Genomic DNA, 21,218 nt, shown 5'->3' on the forward strand with positions numbered 1-21,218 from the left:
AGTGAAGGGGTCTCAGGTGCCCCCTGCCACCTTCCCACAGCCCAAATCGGGAGATACTTCTGATGGATGATGTTGGCAGCGGGGTTTTGCCAGGCAGCAGAAACCACAAGAGGGAGCTGAGAAGACAAATCTGTGCGTGTTCCCAGGCTCCGGGAGCAGCCCAGTGCCAGCTCCCTCCTCCTCCTCCTCTCTGTCTACAGGTCACTGCTTCCCAAGAGCCGAGGGCCGATGCAACCTGTGGAAAAGATGTTGAGTTTCACCATGGTTCTACTGGTGACATGGACCTTGGTGGGTAAGTATGGTTTGGGGTGGGGGGACGCAAGGGGAGATCCTGGATAGTTTCTGCCCCTCAGAGGAATTTCATAGAATCATAGAATGCGTTGGGTTGAAAGGGACCTCTAAAGGCCATTTAGTCCAACCCCCCTGCAGTGAGCAGGGACAGCTTCAACTAGATCAGGTTGCTCAGAGCCTCATCCAGCCTGGCCTTGAACGTCTCCAGGGATGGGGCCTCCACCACATCTCTGGGGAACCTGGGCCAGTGTCTCACCACCCTCATTGGAAAGAACTTCTTCCTAATGTCTCATCTAAACCTGCCCTGCTCCGGTTTATTTCCTCTAACTCATGGGGCATCACATCAGAGGTGGGGATGATTTCAGAAAAAAAATGGAGTGAAACACTGAATTTGCAGAGCCTGCAGCTTGGGGGACTCACCTGCTGTTGTTTGTACGTTTATATGCTTATATGATGTTTATCCAGCTTGTAACCAGAACTGGAGCTTCTTACTAACATTATAATAAAAGCAATAGAAATTAACACAATGGAAAAAAAAAGGTATATGTTTATTGAGAAAGGCTGATGCTGGTACATAATGCAGGGAGGAGAGCCTAACTCCAGTGCCAAGGTCTGTGCTTGCCTCACATGGACATTGTGGGGGGGTCAGAAGTAAGGAGACACTTCTGGTACCATGAGAGAGGAGAAAATGAAGATGCTTTGGGAGCAGACTTGGAGAGGGCAGAAACAGATTTGGGGAAATCGGGATTACAAGCATGAATTTCTAATTTTAGAGATTGCTCGTCCCTCAAAAGGAGTGCAAAACTTGTCTGAAAAACTGTTCGTAAAGAAAGTTTTAGAAAAAAATATGGGAAAATATCACTAATATAAATATAATTCTGTAATGGAGTTGCTCCTTTCATGCATTTTGTTTTGCGGCTCACGGAGTGCGTCTGGTCTCTTCCAGGAGCCCAGGAGAACATCTCCTGGGAGGTCCAGCGCTACGACGGCTGGTACAACAACCTGCTGCACCACAGCCGCGGCACGGTGGGTGAGTGCCAGGCCTGGGGACGGGGATGGCGGGACGGGGCGAGCTGACACTTTGGCATGTGGCTCGCTTTACCACTGAGAGAGAAACCCTTTCTGACTTGAGCCTGAACCAGGCAGGTGACCAGGCAATGCCACCTCCCGTGGCCCTGAGAGGGGCCTGTTTGCACCTGAGATAGGTCCCTGGGTGCCCCTAAGAGCCCCGTTAGAGCAGCCTGGAGGGGCCAAGCAGCCCAGCTTCGTTTGCCATATCCTCCCCTTGCCACTTTTACCTGCCGCGCAGGCACCGTCTGCAGGTCAGGCTGGTGCTGGGTCAGTCCCAGAGCAGAGCTGTGCCTCTGCGGGGGCCATTCAAAACATCCAAGCATTGCGCGCGTAGTGATTAACTTCACATGTAAGAGACAAGTCGTGAGATATTTATTAAGATAAACCAGTGACTTAACAAAGGTAGTCGTGAACGCGACAGCGTTTTACAAGGTTGGATGGCGGGGCACGCTCAGTTATTTACTGCCCAGAGGCCGGGGTCAGACAGAGCTGTCAGGGAGACCCTCCCGTTGGATCCCGAGGCTCAGAAAGGACCCCCAGCTTTCTGAACTCCTTCTCCGAGAGGAGTCTGGGAGCGGCTGGATCCAGTCCTAGTCCCAGACTTGGCCGACGGTTTATGTCTAAAGGATTATATCTGCGCTATCAATCCTTCATATCACTTAGCTAAGATTGCAAAGTTTAGCGTGCTATAAACCGCTGACTGAGAAGCTGTGGCAGAAAGGGATCTCTCAGCCTGGAGGAGCAACCTTGAGCGGGCGTCCCAAGTCAAGGAGATATGCTGGCGTGCAGCCCGCTGCCGCGCAGGAGAGCTCAAAGGGCTCTTGGGCTGTCCGCTATTTACAGAGTGATATTTATATCCAGGTCCCCACTCCAGGCAGTGTTTTGACTGCGTTGACAGCCATCCCCCAAAGTCCAGGTGCAACTCATCACAGCTCCCACTGATGGTTATGGCTTGGGCAGGAGCCGGGGTGGGGGTGGGGGGCAGGTGGAAAGGGGGAGAGCACACCGCCACACCAAGGTAGAGGATCCAAAAGGACCCAGATCTTCCCAGCAGGCATTTCAGTGATGGTCAGGGATCCCAGAGCTAGGAAAAGGCATCTTTAGCCAAAATGAGCATGAAGCTCAAACAGCATTCAACAGAAGGCCAGAGACAGAAGAGTTCATGGTCCAGGCATACTGGACCTACTCCTTTTCCGCTCTGCAGAGGGCAGATACTGCGTTGTTGGGCTGCTGTGCCGCATCTACGGGTCTGTACAGGCACGTGGGATTTCCCTGTGCCAGTGGTGAGCTGCTTTCTCATGCCTACGAGCAGCCCATGGGCCCACCTCCAGGAGAAGTCCCCAAGCCAAGGACCAGGGCAGATCAGGCAGGACCTTATCTAAAATATTGAAGATTATGAATCCTCCTATTTCCTGCATCCAGATCAGTTGCTCACATGGTGACACAAGGCAGAGTTGCAATTCCACAGCTTCCTCTGAGTTTGAAGGTCTCTCCAGCATGATATGTGTGTCATCAGCCCCTTCATTACACCAAAGCCTGTCAGGGAAACCCAACGGGTCCCTGGCAGACAAGAGCTCCGTGTTCCAGAGCAGACAGATCAGATCTTCACATTTTGAAACAAACCTACGGAAACTAAGCCAGTAATTCAGGATTTCCGAGCTCTGTGGGGAGCTCCGGCAAATGGAGCCCACTACACTGGTGAAGAACCTTTCAAAATGAACTGCACATCACTAAGAAACGAACTCCTGCCTCCCGGCTTTTCAGTTATGGGACAGGCAGTGGGTGCGACGCCAGGGTGTTTCTCTCTCTTCTTCTCCCTCATCTCTCTCCCTCTTTGTCTGCTTCCTCTCCTGTTTCCTACGGTGTTGGCAATCACCGTGTTTATGCAGGATTGCATAGCCAACCTGGGCATCTCAACGTCACTCGAGTTACCCACTGGAGCACACCACCCCAGACCTCCAGGAGGTAATGGGGATGCAGATGGACCAGAGAAGCACAACTGGAAGGGAACATGCCCATGGAGGATCCCTCCTAGTTTTAAGAGGACTGATCTCAGTGTTGCAAGAAGTTTTGAGTGTTGGTACCAAAAACTCGTGTGTTCTTGGCCACTAGAAGCATCTATGCCATCTTCTTGCTCTGTTCTGGGACCCTTGCACATGCTGGTGTACTCCACTATTGCTGCCTCTCCCATCTGTTGGGTGCCACCTGACCCCTGACGTGTTGCTTTGGTGCTGCAGGTGCCAGACTGCTGCGTCTTCTACCCGCCAACTACGCAGACGGCGTCTACCAGGCACTGCAAGAGCCCCACGTGCCCAATGCTCGCCAGCTCAGCAACACAGTGGCACGGGGACCTTCCGGGCTGCCCTCCCGCAGGAACACAACCGTGCTGGCTGTCTTCTTTGGTAAGAGCTGGGGACTTGCACCGGCTGGAAAAAATGTTGGTTCAGGTAGAAAAATGTTGGTTTCTCACACCCCAAGGCCATGCATTGGAGTGCTCCTCACCCACCGCATCGTAGTAGACGCACACCCGAAAGATAAAGCCTTGGGTATCGCCATACCAAAGTACGGTACAGCCAAGAGAGTTTGCGGAAATTTTTGTTGACCTTTGTTGGTTGCTACAAATACCGATATTTGTCGTTCGGGAACTTCCTCATTTGTTTTAGCAGTAGAGTTACCCCGTTGCAAAACTCCTAGCAGATGTGATAAGAGCCATGCTGTGAGTGATTGCTGGGCAGAATTGCTGCAAGTCGGAGCACAGCGGGGTCTTGGGTCTCCAGGCCTGGGGATGTCTGTCTGGGAAATAGACTCATCTCATTGAGAAAACAGGCTGAACTTGTTAAAGAAGTGGAGACAATTAGCTCCCTGTGCAGCTTAAGGTTCATACACGTCCCTGGACACGCAAGAGGGGGTGCTGGGCCCCAGGAGAGACCACAGGAGGGGCAGACACCAGTGCGTTACCATTTTGCTTCTCCCTGGAGGTAGTTTTTCCCATCACACTGGAGCTCAAATGGGTCAACAGCAACAGGAGCCACTAGGCTTAGCATCAGCAGCTACCTTTGGCCTTGAAGGCCAGAGGCAAGGAAGAGTTCAGGGAAATAGTGGTTAGATGCAGAGCCTTGCTCCTGGTGAAGAGGTGGCCAGCAGACGGTCTAGCTGCCGTTGGTCTCTAAACATCTGCTGGCTGAGTATCTCCACCCTGGTCCCTCAATAACCCTACCCTACTCATGAGGTCTGGCCAGGAGCACCTGGGTCCCTGTTTTGCAAAGTTGTGGAGCAAACCAGCAGTGAAGGCAGGGAAGAAAACCACCCTTGCTGCACAGGGTGATCCCCTCAGCCCACATACAGCTCAGCTGCCCACCATCTGCTGGTGGCAGTCCTCCCAGCTGCTGACCACACTTGGGTCTCTGGCAGGTTTCCATGTGCTCTCGGACATCCTGGGGACGGAGAAACCCGGCTGCCCTGCTGAGTTCCTGAACATCCACATCCCACCCGGAGACCACGTGTTTGACCCTGCAGCCACCGGAGAGGTGGTCCTGCCCTTCCAACGCATCCAATGGGCGATGGAGACAGGGCAGAGCCCCAACAGCCCCCGGGAACAGGTAGGTAGTGTTTCCTTTGCTCTTTGCCTTTCAGCCAAATTCCTCTTCACCCAACTTTGGGGTCTGTAGCAGCCAGGATAGTGTTTGCAAAAAAAAAAAAAAAGGAAAAGTACTGTTGTTTCCTCAAAAATATACATCTCTCAAGTGTTTGAACCAATTGCAAGTGAACTCAAAGTACAACCTCCAACATTTGTGGTCGCTCAAGGTCAGTGCTTTTCTTGGCCAAATAAAAGGTAATTACTTTAGATCAGCCGGTGTCATCTATTTCTTTGAGTATCTTGCACAGTTTACGGAGGGCAGAACAGGAAAGGGAGCAAATTACAGGAGCAATTTGCAGTCTTCCTTGACTGCAAAAGTTTTTATTACCTCAGTTAAGATTAGCAAAGGTAAGACTGGCTGTATCCGCCGAAACAACTGATATTTGGAGCCTTTCTAGTGCAAGTGCAATGCGTTTCCGTAATCAATTTATAGATTTGTGCCACTCTAGAAGGTCGGAAATCATGACACCTTGGTTTAGGCACCAACTCTTACCTTTAATAACGTATCACAAAACTGCGCCGGCACTGTCGTGAAGTTGTAAAGCTTCTCTGCGTTTCGGTCATTTCAGAAAAATAATTCAGATTTTTTCCCCCAGTTCCTCTGTATTTTTGCTGTGCTGAGGCTGGATGTGTTCCCAAGCCCATGGGCTTTTTCTTTCATGCTGGAAAGCTTCCAAAAAAAAAACCCAAAACTTTGCCGAAGCAAAATATTCCCCCTGAACCTTTCGCATGACAAACCACGACGAGACCAGATTAGCAAGTCGTGTTTTCAGCGGTATTGCAAACCTTAGAAAAATGAAAACTCCCGCAGGTTTTGAGACTAAAAAAGGATGTTTTTCATGAAAGCGTTTGGCAGAGGAGCCACTCAACGCGCTGCCAGGGCAGTGGGATTCCCTGCTGCCAGGACAGGGCTCCCAGAGGGAATCGGCTCCCGTGTTTCCAGTTTCCCCAGAGATGGATTTAGTCCCCTTCCAGCTTGGTCTTGCCTACGTAGGGATTCACAGAGGTCTGCTTCTGGTCATGGCTGAAAACAATCGGGGAAAAAAAATGACCATGCCTGGTCTTTTCTCGTACCTGGCACTAATTCCTGCAGTTTGCATAGAGATGGTCCGTGTATATATTTGCATCCTGACAGCTCTTGTTAAACCGGGGGATGGGGTGTCTGCTTTGCAAGACCAAAAGGGCCAGGTTGGGGCTTTTTGGACCTTTTTTTTTTTTTTTTGCACCTTTCTGCTGAGCCCCTGGCACCTGCCAATGCCTGTTCCTGCCCTGCCCTAGACCAACGAGGTGACGGGCTGGCTGGACGGCAGCTCCATCTACGGCCCCTCGCACTCCTGGAGCGATGCCCTGAGAAGTTTCTCGAGGGGACAGCTGGCATCGGGGCCCGACGGGCGTCTGCCGAGGGAGACGGACGGCAGGGTCCCCATGTGGAAGGCTCTGGATCCATCCACGGGACAGGGTGGTCCCCAGGGAATCTACGGTAATGGTGGCATCCTCAGTGGGTTTCCAGCTGCTTGGTTCCATCCCTGAAGGTGAGCAGGGGGAGCAGGCGGCCCCTGGAGCTGAGCCCAGAGGGGATGTCGGGAAAGGGCAGGGCGTGCGGTGAGCTGGGACACACCCGGCAGGAGTCCCATGGAAGAGCAGGCAGCTTCCCAGCCTGAGTGGGGAGGAAGATGTGTGCCCCGGCGAAGGCACCCCAGCAATGACACGCTGTACGCTTAAGGTGCCGCATCCCCGGGAGGCAGCGGGTCATTTCCCAGCCAACGCACAGAGACCAGCGGGTGCTGGTCCTTCTGATCCGAGGTGATCTTCTCTGGGGGAAGAGGCTGCCGCTGACAAAAACCTGCTCAGCTTGCTTTGAATTCCTCACCTGCCTGACCTGTGGTCCATGCTGGGGGGACCGGTGCTGCCTCTCACTCACTCGGCTGCTCATCTCCCTGGGGAGGAAGGCAGGGCAAGGAGACGAGGGGATGCTGGGCTGCAGCCAGAGGGCTGGGGGTGCCCCTCCAGCCACAGGCAAAGCTAGGCCCAGGGGTGGCATTCCCCCAGTGATGGTCCTGGTGGCTCTTGCAGACCTGGGCAGTGCTTGGGGGAATGAGAACCACTTCCTGCAGGCTGAGAGCATCGCCTGGTTCCGATACCACAACCACCGGGCCACAGTGCTGGCCCAGATGCACCCCACCTGGACCGATGAGGACCTCTTCCAGCACGCTCGCAAGTGGGTCATCGCCACTTTCCAGGTGAGGGATGGGACCCCCACCCCCCCGGCTCTGCGGGGACCCCCAGCGTCCTCCCCGGTGCTGGCCCTGACCCAGCTCCCCTCTGCCCTAGAGCATCGTGCTGTACGAGTGGCTGCCGACCCTGCTGGGAACAAGCGTGCCAGAGTACAAAGGTGAGGGCGCAGCAGGCGACGGTCTGATGGGGGGACCAGGGGAGCTGGGGGATGTGGCGGGAGAGGGAGCTTGGCCCCCTTTCCCTCCAGCCTGGCTGCTGGACCACGGCTGCCACCCCGCAGGTTACCAGCAGCACCTGGACCCCAGCCTCTCGCCGGAGTTCGTGGTGGCTGCGAGGCAATTCCTGGCCACCATGGTGCCGCCGGGCATTTACAAAAGGTAGGATGAGCCCAGCGGGGCCGTGGGGGAGCGGGGCCCCTGCCAGGGAAGGGGATGCCCGAGCCGAGGTGGTGGCTGGGCATGGTCCCTGTCCCCTCCCTGCATCCTGCCCCTTGCTGGGACAGCCAAGCCCTGTCAGCTTGGGGCAGCCCAGGACAGAGGCTGTGGGTCCAGCCCTTCTCCACTGTTCCAGAGACACCCAGTGCCAGTTCCAAGAAGCGTCCAGCCCCAGAGGCTCATTCCCAGCAGTGCGGCTCTGCAACAGCTACTGGAGCAGAAAGGTATGGGGAAGGGAACGTGGGTGTCCTGAGGACATGGCAGGCTGGCCTGGGGGGCTTCATTCCTTGCTTTACATTACGAATGACCTCCCAGGGGTCTGAAAGGGAAATTGGGTGCAGAGCACGGTGGCCAACCAAGGGCTGTGAGATCCTCCCCATCCAGACATCCCCAGATACCATCTTCAGCCGCAGAAGGCTCAGACCTCAGGGTTGAGCTGATGTGGAGAAAATAAACCTGGAAAAAAGTCCTTCATCCCCCTACGCCCAGGGTCTGCACCCCTGTGGTCACTAGTTCAGGGGTGTGGGGCTGCCCCACATTATCAGTCCCACGAGGAATCACCTGCTCTCCCCCTCTGCCCTCAGAGCACCGGGCTGCAGCAGGCAGAGCCTGTGGACGTGGACGACCTCCTGCTGGGGATGAGCTCACAGATCGCAGAGCGGGAGGACAACATTGTGGTGGAAGATCTCCAAGGTTTGCACCCCCTCGCACTGCAACTGGGAAACCGCTGGGGGACCCTCTCTCTCCTGGGTCTGGGCAGGGGTCAAGGTGGGGAGGTACGTCCCATCGCCACCGCCATCAGCACGCAAGCACACGCTCAGCCCAGCTTCAACCTCGTTAAGGGAGATGCCGAGAAGCTGCAGGGCACGTCAAGCATGTTACTGGGACCATCCTGGCAAGGGCATGGAGATGATCTCCTCGTTCAGCATGGCCCATGGCAGAGGGACAAGGCCAGCCCAGCAGCTGTGGTGGTTGGGGTTGCTCCTCCAGCTCTGCCTTGCCATCACCACCGCTTTGAATCCACCCGCAGATTACTGGTACGGGCCCCTGAAGTACTCCCGCACCGATTACGTGGCCAGCTGGCTTCAGCGCGGACGAGACTTTGGCCTGCCTACCTATAACCAAGCCCGGGAGCGATTTGGGTTGAAGCCTCTCCAGAACTGGTCGGACCTTGCCCCGCACCTGGACCAACAGGTAACAAGGAACTGGTCTGGGCACAGAAAGTGTGTGGGTCAAAGGACGTTGGGACAGTCCAGGCAGTAACTGGCTTTTCCAGCAAGGTAGATAAGAGGAACATCAGTGCACATCCTGCCTGAGCTTATTTTCATGCCTGCGGGGCTGTTGCATTGGAGTAACTGTGTAGTTACATGGCATGAATAAATATATCCTGCCCCAGTGCTAAGCTCCAGTGCCGCTGTGAGCTCTGCACCTCCTGGGGCTGAGCTGCTCCGGCAGTGATGCTCACTTGCCCAAGTCCAAGCCATGAGTTCATGGCTGCCTGGGGCTGAGCATCCTCCCAGCCCGCAGACACGCGACGCCTGGGATGTGCGCATTCCTCACTCTTCCCGAGGCTTGCCAAGACTTTCCGAGGCCCTGGCAGAATTCCCTCAGCTCACGTGTGTGCGGTGGGGGGTGGTTTCTGGCCAGGTCCTGGAGAAGGTCGCTGCTCTGTACGCCAACACCACGGCCAGGCTGGAGCTGCTCCCTGGAGGCATGCTGGAGGCTGACGGCTCCCTCTTCAGTGCCATCATCCTGGACCAGTTTGTGCGCCTGCGTGATGGCGACAGATTTTGGTTTGAAAACACCAAGAACGGGTAAATGCAACTTCCCCGTCTGGCACACAGAGCAGGCTGCCCACTGCTTTGCCAGCCGCAGTAAGACATAACAACTGGGGCCGGAGGAAAAACCATCCTCCAAAAAAAACCAAAAACTGTATGGGGAGCAAATCCCTCCTCTCATCAGACGGTGACACCCCCGGCCACTGCTTGGCCCCACATCTTTTTCCCCAGGCTGTTCACAGCGGAGGAAATCGGGGAGATCCGTAATACCACCTTCCGCGACGTCCTGGCTGCCGTCACCTATGCAAACTCCACAGACCTCCAGCCCCGGGTGTTCGTCTGGAGCCAGGGTGAGTGCGAACGGCAGAGCACAGGGAGCGAACAGCACCGGCGAGTTGGGGAGGAGGGCAGAGCGCTGTGTGTCACACAGCTGATGTCTCAGCGACACAGGCAGAGCATCGGGCTGGCGGCTTCTCAAACCCGACACCTGCAATGCCCCAAGCCAGAAAAACATGTGCAAAATGCAAGGGGCTGCTTGTAAGGCAGGTGGGCAGTGCTGATGGGGAAAGTGGGCCGAAGTACAGGTATGTGCATTGCATGTGCTCTGGAAGGATCTCTGGGTACAAACATGCAATGGATGCCCTGGGAGGTCGTGCTGGGGTTAAAACCCAGCCTCTGCCTACCCCACGCTGTGTCACTCTCCTCACTGATGCGTCCTCCAGCTCCTTCCACATACCAGCACGCACAGCTCTGCCAGTTAAACTGATGAGTGACCCGGAACACGATGAAGTTTGCGGATGAGTTAAGCTTTGGTGCCGTAACTGCATAATGCTGCCTACTTATGCTTTTAGTTGCACCAACCCCTGAATGTGCCCCAGGTGCCGTACTGCAACACCTGCTCCTGCCCGGCTACTTGGTTAACCGGGGCTGTTGGTTAACCGGGGCTGTTGGTTAACCAGGGCTGCTGCAAGGGCTTTCTGCAGATGCGGTTGCAACAGCAGCACGAGCTGCACTGGGTGGCTTTCAGCCTGAAGCTCAGGGCTTGCGTCCCAGCAGGCGAGGAGCAGCCTAGTCCCATGCCGATGCGCGCCCCTCACCTTGGTGCCCCTCTGTGCCATCCTTGAAATGAGTTTCCCTCTCCCCACTGAGATCCATAAGAGTGCTGGTGTCATGCCTAGGGTGACGTGTGGCCAAACACAGCGGGATGTCTTTTCCTCTTGGGATCTTGCCACATCCTTCCCATTTACCGAAAGCTGTTTATTAGGCATGCGTTCCAGCCCTTGCAAGGTGTTTGTTTCCCTTGACGTACACTCCATGCGATTGTACCGGAGGACTCCCTGGATTTACAGCATCCGGATGAGCAGAGGCTCTGAGCCACGATTTGCCATGGCCCAGGGTGCTTCCTGCTGAGCCCATCCCATGGGGAGAGGTGATGGTGCTGGACTCCCAGAGCGCTTGAGCCCAGTTCTGCACTTGTTTTGCTATAGCAAGCAAAGGTCCCACCTGAGAACAAGGGCTGACCTTTGAAACCTGGAGTTTAACTGGAACATCCCAGTTTTGCAGTGCTCCCTGGGTCACTCGGCAATGAACCCCGCTGGCATCTTAATGCAGAGGTCCCTGGGGACGGTGGAGGTGAGATGGGTAAAAGGTCCGTGACACTCACAGCCTGTCTACCCCCATGCAGGTGACCCATGCCCCCAGCCCCAGCAGCTGACCGCTCAACAACTGGCCAACTGCACACCCATGACCGTGCTGGACTACTTTGAAGGCAGTGGCGCAGGCTTTGGGATCATCATCGTTGTCCTCTGCTGTCTGCCTTTAGGTTTGCTGCTCTGTTTCTTTACCCGTCCCCTCTCCCACCGGAGAAAGGGGTTTAGCGCCCATGGACCAGGAACCTCCAAGCAGGAACTGCTGAGTCCTGGCCACTCCTGAGTCCTTGAGGTGGCAGGGTCCTTGGGCATCAGATGGGAGTAGGGCTTTCATGGTGCAGCCCTGCATTAAACAAAACCAAGTAGCGTTGAACTGGGGGTGATGGGGAAGAAACAAACCCCTGTCTGCCCCAGTCATAATGGTGATGCTTCCAAAGAGGGAAGGAGCTTTGTGGCATCTCATGCTTTCTTCTCCCATGTGTCCTCAGTGACTCTTTTTGTTGCCTGGATCGTTGCTGTTTTCCGCAAGAAAGATTTCCAGAAGCTGCAGAAGAAGCAGGGCTGCAGCGTGCGGAGGGAGGTGACCGGCGAGGCAGTACAGGGTGAGGCAGCACTCTTGGTCCTGTGGTGGTGCCTGGTGATGCTGCTGAAGCCAGGGCACATACCAAGGCAGGGCTGGGCTCGGAGCTTATTTCCAGACTGGCTTTATTTCCCCAGGAGGGTAGTCAAGCAGTGGAGCAGGTAGCCCAGAGAGGTTGCGGAGTCTCCATCCTATCCAAGACCCACCTTGATAAAACCTTGAGCAGACTGGCCTGACCCCCTTAGCTGGTCCTACTTTGGGCAGGAGGCTGGGCGGGAGTCCCTTCCAACCAGAGTCCCTTCCAACCGGAGTTATCCTATGACCCTCTAATTACTACCCTCTCCAGATCACACCTTACATAAAGTAAACCCATGTAGAGCGCTTGCATCAGTAGCTCTAGGACAGGGACTGTATCTCCTTGCTCTGGACACTGGAGAAGTCCCGCCTCCCTGCTCCATGGCCTGTACTCCTCCTGTGTCCGTATGCTTGAGCTTTGCAGTTGGGAGATCATCGTTTTTCCCTTAGCATGTGTCTGGTCATGCAATCACTCCCAAGCTGCCTCTCGGTGAAGGAGGAAGTGCTGGGATGCACAGGAGCACAGGCAAACCATTCCAGCTGAGTCCTCTGCTCTCTCCCACCAGCCATGGAGTGGCACGGTCCCAAGACAGACAGCTCTCTCGTCTACATTCAACTCCAAGCTGACAAAGTGCTCAAAGTGCTGGATGGGAGAGGGTCTGTGCTTCGGAGCATCAACCTGAAAGCCCATCAAAGGGTGGAGGTGATCCTCTCTAGCAACAAAGGGAACAAAGCTCTGCTCCTGAAGAGCCCCAAGGAGTACGACCTGGTGAGTACTGTGATGCGTGGGGTATGATTCCTTCCCCTGGACCCTCCGCCATCCTCTGCCACTGGTCGCCGCCACCACTGCACCACTCAGTGCTGGGTACTGGCAGGAGTGTAGGTCCCTGAAGGGTGATTGCGGCCTCCTGAGAACATCCGGGTGCAGCGCACACCATGGAGTGACCATTGTGGTGAAGAAGAGCAGCAGCGCCCACATCCCGACTGCGCCTCTGCTGCTCACAGCCGTGCGGGGGCGGGGGGGCGTCTTTTGCAGGTGCTGCTTTTCAGTGAGGAGGCAGAGAGGAGCATCTTCATCGGGAAGCTACGGAGCTACTTGAAGGAGAGTGGCCTTGATCTGCATCTGTCTGAGATGACGGAGCAGAGCCTGATGAAACGGGCAGTCACTCAGGAGCAGAGAAAACAAATTTTGGAGACCTTCTTCAGGCACCTGTTTGCTCAGGTATGTAGAGGTGTGGCAGGCTCCCATGCATGGAGGAAGGTATTTCTGTATTGATTAAGCAATGAACGTTGCTGCTGTGGCTCTCTGTAAGATCTGGTAAGCCATGCGCAAGGAAGTTGCCAATACTTTCAGGACCAAGGGACATCTTCCCTTGCAGAAGATGAAGGGAGTTCTGCTGTGGTGATATAAGGGTTTAAAGTTGCAAAGAGGCTTTTGGATGATGTAACTGAGGTCTCCCTAACATTCAGTGGTGTTCAGTGCGAAAGTCAGGTGGTGTAGGAGAAACACGGGACTTCCCCATGGTATCTACCATGAGTTTTGTGGCAGGGCAGCCACCGGTCTTTGTGCAATGGGTCAGGCAAGTGAATGCCAGCCCCCTGCTCCGCCAGCACTCATGGGATTTCTTTTGTGGGACACAACCTGCAGGTGCTGGAAATCGACAAGTCCGATGCCGGCGAGCTCAACTTCGAATCTTCACAGAAGGCAAAGGAGTCTCTGACGTGTGAACTGAGCAGGGCTGAGTTTGCCGAAGCCCTGGGGCTCAAAGCCCACTCCGTGTTTGTGGACTCCATGTTCTCCCTGGCTGACAAGGATGGCAACGGCTACATCTCCTTCCGGGAGTTCCTGGATATCTTGGTGGTCTTCATGAAAGGTGGGAGCTGGAGCTGGTTAGGGTCTTCATCTGGTGCCCTCACTCCTGTTTGCAGGCTCTGGCAAGGCCACCAACAGAGCAAAGGACGAGATCCGTCCAGCAGGTTGATCTGTAGACACTCCTACAGGTTAAAATTCCCTTCGCTTAGGACAGCTTCAACTCAAGTTACGGGGCAGTGACAGTCTGATTATGTTTTCTGTAAGACTGTCCATGGGGGGAGCTCTCTCCTGAAGAGCCCACACATCCTGTCCCTGACAGATGATAATGGCCGTATCAGATATCGTCTCTGACTCCCCCTAAATGACCATTGGAAAGGTAGATTCATAGATGGAGGTTGGGAATGGCAGATTCAATCAAAGCAGCTCTCAGAAAAATCCTTGCCGTGCAAAGAGCACATTTTGAGTTTGCAAAATAATGCACAGGAAAGGATGTGTATCTACCTGATTTTTCACCTTGCACTTGAGAAAGTCAAGCGGAAGGGTGGCACGCTGTTCCCATTCGGTCACCACTCAAGCTGCCGTCAGCGGCGTGCTTTCAGTCTTTTCGGAGCTGGATGAGACTTCACCACTGTAGCTCCAGACTCTCAAAGACAATGCTTAAAAGCACTTTTGCCAATGAAAATAGGATCTTGTTCTTACTTTGCATCTCTCCCTCCCCACTAGGGTCCCCAGAGGAGAAGTCTAAGGTGATGTTCAGGATGTATGACATTGATGAGAATGGGTTCCTCTCCAAGGAGGAGTTTCTGAGGATGCTCAGGTACTTCTTACCTCTCTAGATGTTTTCACAATGTCTGTACACATGGATGTCTTCAAAAGCAGCTCTCAGTTTCTGTGTTTCACTCCCCAAGAGCGCTATGTGAGAGCCCACGGGCTCAACACTTGCAATGAAGAGACCATTTCTCCTGGGAAACTGGTCTGAAGCTCTGCCCTGTGCTGATTTAAAGAGCTCAGGCTGTGGTCCTCTAAACTCCCCATCTCCCCTTCTTGCTCCAGGTCCTTCATCGAGATCTCCAACAACTGCCTGACAAGAGACCAGGCAGAGCAGGTGACCGAGTCCATGTTTCGGGCCTCAGGGTTTCAGGACAGGGATGAGCTGACCTGGGAAGATTTCCACTACATGCTGCGGGACCACGACAGCGAGCTTCGTCTCACCCAGCTCTGCGTCAAAGGTCAGTGGGCAGGAGCACTGGGTCACCCCAGGCCCTGCAGAGCCAGGGGCAATGGGCAGCACCCAATGCGTAGCTCCCAAACCTTGTCCCATCAATCTCTCCAACTCAGCTGCAGTAACGGGGCTGTCGCTCCGTGTGTGACACGTTCGGGTCCGCTCAGCACCTCTGAGCCCCAGCCCTGGCCAGGGGACCTGCCTAAACCTTCTCCACCACGTCTCACACTCTCTAAACAGCTCTTTGTCCTTTTGGTTCCTGAAAGGCGTCCCTGAGGTCCTCAAGCAAAACCTGCACAACCGCGTCTCCTTCCTAAAAAAGAAAGAACCAAAAGGGTAAGCTCTCCTCCTTAGTCTGGCTGCTGCTGCTCTTTCTTCTTCTCTTTCCATCTGATGCACATCCGTCCTTGGCCTCAGCCTCTCCGATGAATGCTCCCACCGGGTTTTCGCAGGCCCAGCGCTGGGGAAGGGGGACGACCGCGCTGGGACACGACCACGAGCAAGCCGGACACTGTGGTGGGGCTGCTGCCCACCCCTGGCACCCAGCGGGGCAGAGGGGAGGGACTGCCTCCCGCAGAGCCCCCCTCGCATCCACAGTGTGGGGATGGGAGTCCTACCTGGCTTTTCAGAGGAGCTGGTTATCCAGGAGTGAATCCAGCCCATGTACCCTGCAATTAAAGTTAATGCAAGCGGGGATGCAGGAAAGAGCTGGACACCTTCTCAGATGAGCCTGAGCTGGAAAGCAGAGGAATGGGGAAAATTTTGGCGAGCCCTTCCTGCAAGTACGGCTTTGGGCTTAGACATAGCTCTCTTCCCAACAGAACCATCGCAGATGAGGAGAAAGACCCAAACCTGAACAGCACGGGCCACTATGTGGAGCGAGAAGGGCAAGAGCTGAGGAAGAGACCATTCAGAAAGTGAGTACACCATCTCCTCAAAGGGCACGCTGCTCGCACCCGGGTTCAGCCCACTTGCTGTTTCTTTGTGTCAGACCGGCTCGTCCTCCACTCAAACTGCACAGCTGCAGGGAGCCAGCACCCCCAGGGTGGTGGAGCAATGTAGGGAGGGGATGTGAGACCATCCCCGCAGGAGATGCCCCAGCCCCTCAGGCACACCACGCTGGCCGAGGAGCTGGGGGAACAGCCCCATCCCGGTGGGGACGGTGCCATAGCCAGGTCTGGTCGATGTGATCAAACGGCTGACTCCAGAGGTGGGGAGAGCCGTTTTTAGGGCGTACGCCTTGCCCGCAGAGAGAGGCTTTGCCTGGCAGGTCCTGCCTGCACTCCTCTGCCCCTTGGGACGCTGCTGGGTGACCCGTGGGCTGCCTGCGAGAGCTGCAGGAGAGACTCCAGTCCTCGCTGCTGTGGTGGCCCCAAATATTTCTACGAGGAAGACGTTAAGCAGTTGTCACTTACGGCCAGAATATCCTGACTTGCCTTAATAGTTCCAAGGACTTTCCCCTACTCTAAAAAATCATCTTTTATACTTCTTATCTATGATTTATGAGTCACTATCTGCACGCTTGTTATCAGCTTTTCAAAAGTGTATAGGCTACGGGCCAACCCGAGGTGAACTGCTGTTGCTGTGCTCTGCAAGTCCCTGCCGTTACTGGCATGCAGAGGGGGTCACAGCACTGTACTGGGAGGAAGACCCACATCTGGGCAGCATTGCCCTGAGCCATTCCTTGCTGGCTAAGCCTCAAAAGGACGCCCGCCCTCCTGTATTTGCCAGGGTGAACCAGTGCCAGCTGCATTTATACACTGAAGCCCAACGGAAGAAGTACGAGCGAAACAAAGTTCAGCAGAAGATCCAGGAGTTCAAGCGCTTCGTTGAGAATTACCGGCGCCACATTGTCTGCGTGGTCCTCTTCTCTGCCATCACTGCTGGCCTGTTCGTGGAGAGAGCTTACTGTGAGTGCCCACCCAGCCCCGCTGCCCCAGACGCGGAGGTGAACATGGCCTCTGCTCCTTGAAGTTGCTGGTTGCATGGGTCATACTGGGGTGTGAAAGGTCCTGGCACAACTTTGGGCAACAGTGTTTGTCCTCCCCTGGAATAACCAAAGGATTAGTGAGGTAGGACGGGACCTCTGGAAGGGTCTGGTCCAACGTTCTGCTCAGAGCAAGGCCAATTTCAAAGCTGAACCAGGCTGCCGAAGGCCTTGTCTAGAGAAGGTTTGAAGAGCCCCAAGGTTGGAGATCCTGCCACCTTGTTGGGCCTGTGCTAGTTTTTGGCCATCCTCCCTGTGAAGAGTTTTTATTTTATGTCAAACCTGAATTTCCTTCAATGAAGCTCATGCTGTTGCCTCTCATTCTTTCACTGCGCATCTGTGAGAAAGAGTTTGGCTCTCTCCCCTCTGTAGCACCCATTAAGTGTCTGCCGACAACCACAAGGTCTTCCCTCACCCATCTCCTCCAGCCTGAACGAGCCCATTTCCCTCAGCCTTTTCCCTACGTGACATCCTCCACCTCCCACTCATCTTGGTGACCTCCACTGGACTCATTCCAGTTTGTTGACGCCTCTCATATTGGGATGCCCAACTGAGGACACAGAGCCCAGCAGAGAACAATGCCTTGCTTTGACCTCCAAGGAGACCCTGCTGCCCAGCAGCTCTGGGGGGGTCTGACGCAGAGAATCGTGCCCCTGCCCCCACACAGCCCCATCCCTGCTGGCCTTTCCTTGGTGGAGCCACGCAGGTGGGTTGCAGGAAGGGTCATGGCCCTCAGTGCCAGGCATGTTGACGCCTCCTCTGCTCTCTCTCCCCAGACTATGCTTTTGCATCCCCCAGCACCGGAATCGCACAGACCACCTTTGTGGGGATCATCATCTCCCGGGGGTCGGCTGCCTGCATCTCCTTCATGTACTCCTACATCCTGCTTACCATGTGCCGCAACCTCATCACCGTCCTGCGGGAGACCTTCCTCAATCACTACATCCCCTTCGACGCCGCCGTGGACTTCCACCGCTGGGTTGCCATGGCAGCCCTGATTTTCTCAGGTAGGTGGGCTGCTGGGGGATGTGCCACCCACGAAACACAGCTAAAGCAGGAGGATCAGCCCATCATGGCACAGCAGGACCAGGCAGAAGCTTGAAAACCCACATGGAGCATGGAGAGACGTAGATGCTTCGCACCAGAGGAGAGGAGGAATTGCCAGGTCCCTGGGCACGTCAGCAGGGTCTGCCGCGTCTCCATCCGCAGCAACAGTGATGCTTTTCTCTCCCACTTTCTGTCTCTTACAGTGCTCCACACTGCAGGTCACATAGTCAATGTCTACATCTTCTCAGTCATGCCTCTCAGCGTGCTGTCCTGCCTCTTCTCCAGTGTCTTCATGGATGATGGGTAGGTGAAATTCAAAGCACAGTCCAGACGCGGTGTCCTGGGCATGGCACAGGAACGAAAGTGGAAACCGGGCATTTGCTCTGGCCACCCCACGGTGCAATCTCTTGTCCCTCTCCAGGTCACAGCTCCCACAGAAGTATTACTGGTGGGTCTTCCAGACTATTCCAGGTGAGACCACCAGGCAGGCAAACCGCCTGCGTGCCTGTGCCCGGGATAGGCAGCCCTCTGTGGATGGAGCCGCTGTGGGGCTGCCCTGACGACACCCACCCCTCTCCCCCGGGACCTCCCAACCCCTCTTCCCACAGGCATGACGGGAGTGCTGCTGCTCGTCATCCTGGCCGTGATGTACGTGTTTGCCACCCACCACTTCCGACGCGTCAGCTTCCAGGGTTTCTGGATCACCCACCATCTCTACGTGCTCCTCTACGTCCTGGTAAAGCTTTTGGGCTGGGAGGGTGGGGTGTTGCCAATGCATCGCAAGCCCGTGGGTCAGCCTGGCCCCCACGGTGAAGTAGCTGGGGAGGTCCCAAGGGAGCTGGTGGCCATAATCTTGGCTCCCCTCTGCTGCTGAGCCCCAAATCAGACATGGGGCAATGGCTTGTTGTGCCAAGTGCCGTGCTGATGGGGGGGTGCTCCCTGCCCAGGTCATCATCCACGGCAGCTACGCGCTGATCCAGCAGCCCCGCTTCCACATCTACTTCATCATCCCAGCTCTCATCTACAGCGCGGACAAGCTGCTCAGCCTCAGCAGGAAGAAGGTGGAGATCAGCGTGGTGAAAGCCGAGCTCCTGCCCTCAGGTACCGCATCCTCCCCGGCCAAACACCTGGGGCTATGGCGGTGGAAGAAGCGCAGCTTCCAGCCCTGCCAGCTCTGAGATGGCGGCAGCTCCCAGCCCAGGTGGCACACGGGTGACTCCGGCCCCAGGAATGGTCCCGCTGGCTGTCACACGCTGGTGGCTCAGGCTGGCACCTCCAAGAGTTAGCTGAATCCCATTACACATGGTGTTGCGCCGATGCCTTTGCAGCACCCCTGTATGGCAAGGGTCTCCTGTGCCACCCCCTCACACAGGTAGGGAAACTGAGGCACGGAGCTCAGGCCATCACACCCTGGGATCAGTTATTTACCCAAGAAGAACCGCTTGGCCCCTGGGCTTTGCCCTGGCACGGCCTCTCCATCATCCTGAGCCCTGTGCCTGGCCCCATGGCTTGTCCCCAGGCCCTTTCCCACCCACCAATGCTCAATGTCTCCACCTTAATGAAGCCCCCTTCCCCCCCTCCAGGTGTCACCCACCTCCGGTTCCAGCGGCCTCAGGACTTTGACTACAAGTCCGGGCAGTGGGTGCGCATCGCCTGTGTGGCCCTGGGCACCACCGAGTACCACCCCTTCACCCTGACCTCGGCGCCGCACGAGGACACGCTGAGCCTGCACATCCGGGCCGTGGGGCCCTGGACCACCCGCCTGCGGGAGCTCTACTCCCCCGAGAGCCTGGCCCTCATTGGCAAGCTGCCCAAGGTGAGCTCCGCGCTGCTTCTCTGGGGACATCCAAGCCCAAGAGCATCTCGGCAATGGGTTGTGCCCAGCCCAAGGCACTTCTCCAAGCCTTGACGGTGGCCAAGAGCCGGGCAAGTGGAGGAGGGAGATGCTCTGCTGACGGCTGGCTCCCTTTCAGCTCTATCTGGACGGGCCCTTTGGGGAGGGCCATCAGGAGTGGAACAAGTTTGAGGTGTCGGTGCTGGTGGGGGGAGGCATCGGGGTGACGCCCTTCGCATCCATCCTCAAGGACCTGGTCTTCAAGTCATCCATCAGCTCCAAGCTGCTGTGTAAGAAGGTAAGTGGAAGCATCTGGAGGACAAAAGCCCTCCTGAGATGCCTCCTGCTGCTGGTGGCTTCTTCAAGGGCAAAGTCCCCTACGACCGAGCTAGGAAGGAGCCCCATGGATGTGCATGGGGTGCTGGGCCCATGCTGAGCCTTGTCCTTGTGTGCCACAGATCTACTTCATCTGGGTGACGCGCACACAGCGGCAGTTTGAGTGGCTGGCAGACATCATTCGCGAGGTGGAGGAGGCGGACAGGAACGACCTGGTGTCCGTGCACATCTACATCACGCAGCTGGCCGAGAAGTTTGACCTGCGCACCACCATGCTGGTGAGCCTGGCCGCCCTCCGGGGAGGATGCCATGCCGTGCCGGGCCAGCTGACGCGCGCTGATCTCTCTTCCAGTACATCTGCGAGCGGCACTTCCAGAAGGTGCTGAACAAGAGCCTGTTCACGGGGCTGCGCTCCATCACCCATTTCGGGCGCCCTCCCTTCGTACCCTTCTTCGACTCGCTGCAGGAGGTGCACCCCGAGGTCAGTGCCTGGCGGGGGACAGGAGCGGGGGGCACCCACCGGCCGGTGTGGAGGACCGGTCCCAGCCTGGCCCCAAGGTCTTGAAGACCTTGGTGGCATCCGCACCAAGGGGAGGGCAGAAGGGACATGAGCCCCACTTTCCCTCTGGAGCCCGGATGAGGGTCACCAATGCCCCACACCAGCCAAAGGCTCCCCACCACCACCACCACGGTGAGACCCCAGCTGCAGCCACTGCCAAGAGCTGGCAGAGACCTCGGGGGATCCCACCCTTCCTCCGTGGCCCGAGTGGGTCCAAAGGGAGGTGACAACCTCCCCAAAAGCCGCCTCAGGCTGGGGCAGACTGCTCAGCTGGTGTCTGTGCCCAAAGCTGCCTGAGGACAAGGGGTGGGGGGGGGCTGGGCTGAGGGGAGAGGTGGTGCTGCTGGGTTCCACCCCTTTGGCTCCCTCCTTCCCCAGGTGCAGAAGATCGGGGTGTTCAGCTGTGGCCCACCCGGGATGACGAAGAACGTGGAAAAGGCTTGTCGGCAGCTGAACAAGAAGGACCAGGCGTACTTTGCACATCACTACGAGAATTTCTGACCCTACGCCATGCCGTTTCGCCCCCAGGCTCCAATCTTCTTTGGTAATGCGTGTTCAGCCCCAGCTTCCATGCAGTGATGCTTCAGGTGGTCATGGCCCTGGGCTCCCACCCGCCACCATCCCCAGGAGAAAGCCATCCGCAGCCAAGAGCATGGATGCTGAGACCAGC

General features: G+C 56.1%; 1 protein-coding gene across 1 annotated transcript; it reads left to right on the forward strand.

Moving 5' to 3' along the window:
- The first annotated feature begins 228 nt into the window (after positions 1-228).
- On the forward strand, positions 229-21,049 carry DUOX2 (dual oxidase 2). The gene is made up of 33 exons (XM_054214421.1): positions 229-292; positions 1,238-1,321; positions 3,600-3,764; positions 4,774-4,961; positions 6,278-6,479; positions 7,073-7,239; positions 7,331-7,391; positions 7,515-7,611; positions 7,805-7,892; positions 8,253-8,361; positions 8,699-8,862; positions 9,316-9,482; positions 9,678-9,796; positions 11,131-11,268; positions 11,584-11,697; positions 12,317-12,519; positions 12,787-12,972; positions 13,399-13,624; positions 14,287-14,380; positions 14,617-14,792; positions 15,052-15,121; positions 15,607-15,702; positions 16,517-16,695; positions 17,549-17,779; positions 18,023-18,122; positions 18,241-18,290; positions 18,428-18,555; positions 18,767-18,920; positions 19,403-19,635; positions 19,793-19,951; positions 20,112-20,267; positions 20,342-20,470; positions 20,927-21,049. The coding sequence occupies exons 1-33, from the start codon at positions 229-231 to the stop codon at positions 21,047-21,049; spliced, it is 4,620 nt and encodes a 1,539-aa protein (XP_054070396.1).
- Positions 21,050-21,218: the final 169 nt, after the last annotated feature.

Source organism: Rissa tridactyla, chromosome 9, assembly GCF_028500815.1.
Source record: "Rissa tridactyla isolate bRisTri1 chromosome 9, bRisTri1.patW.cur.20221130, whole genome shotgun sequence".
In the NCBI taxonomy this organism is placed as follows: domain Eukaryota; kingdom Metazoa; phylum Chordata; class Aves; order Charadriiformes; family Laridae; genus Rissa; species Rissa tridactyla.

Coding starts and splice junctions, on each gene's coding strand:
- DUOX2 (XM_054214421.1), top strand. CDS start 229: ATGCAACCTGTGGAAAAGATGTTGAGTTTCACCATGGTTCTACTGGTG. Junction 18,123..18,240: donor AGTGTCTTCATGGATGATGG/GTAGGTGAAATT, acceptor GTCCCTCTCCAG/GTCACAGCTCCCACAGAAGT. Junction 18,556..18,766: donor ACGTGCTCCTCTACGTCCTG/GTAAAGCTTTTG, acceptor CTCCCTGCCCAG/GTCATCATCCACGGCAGCTA.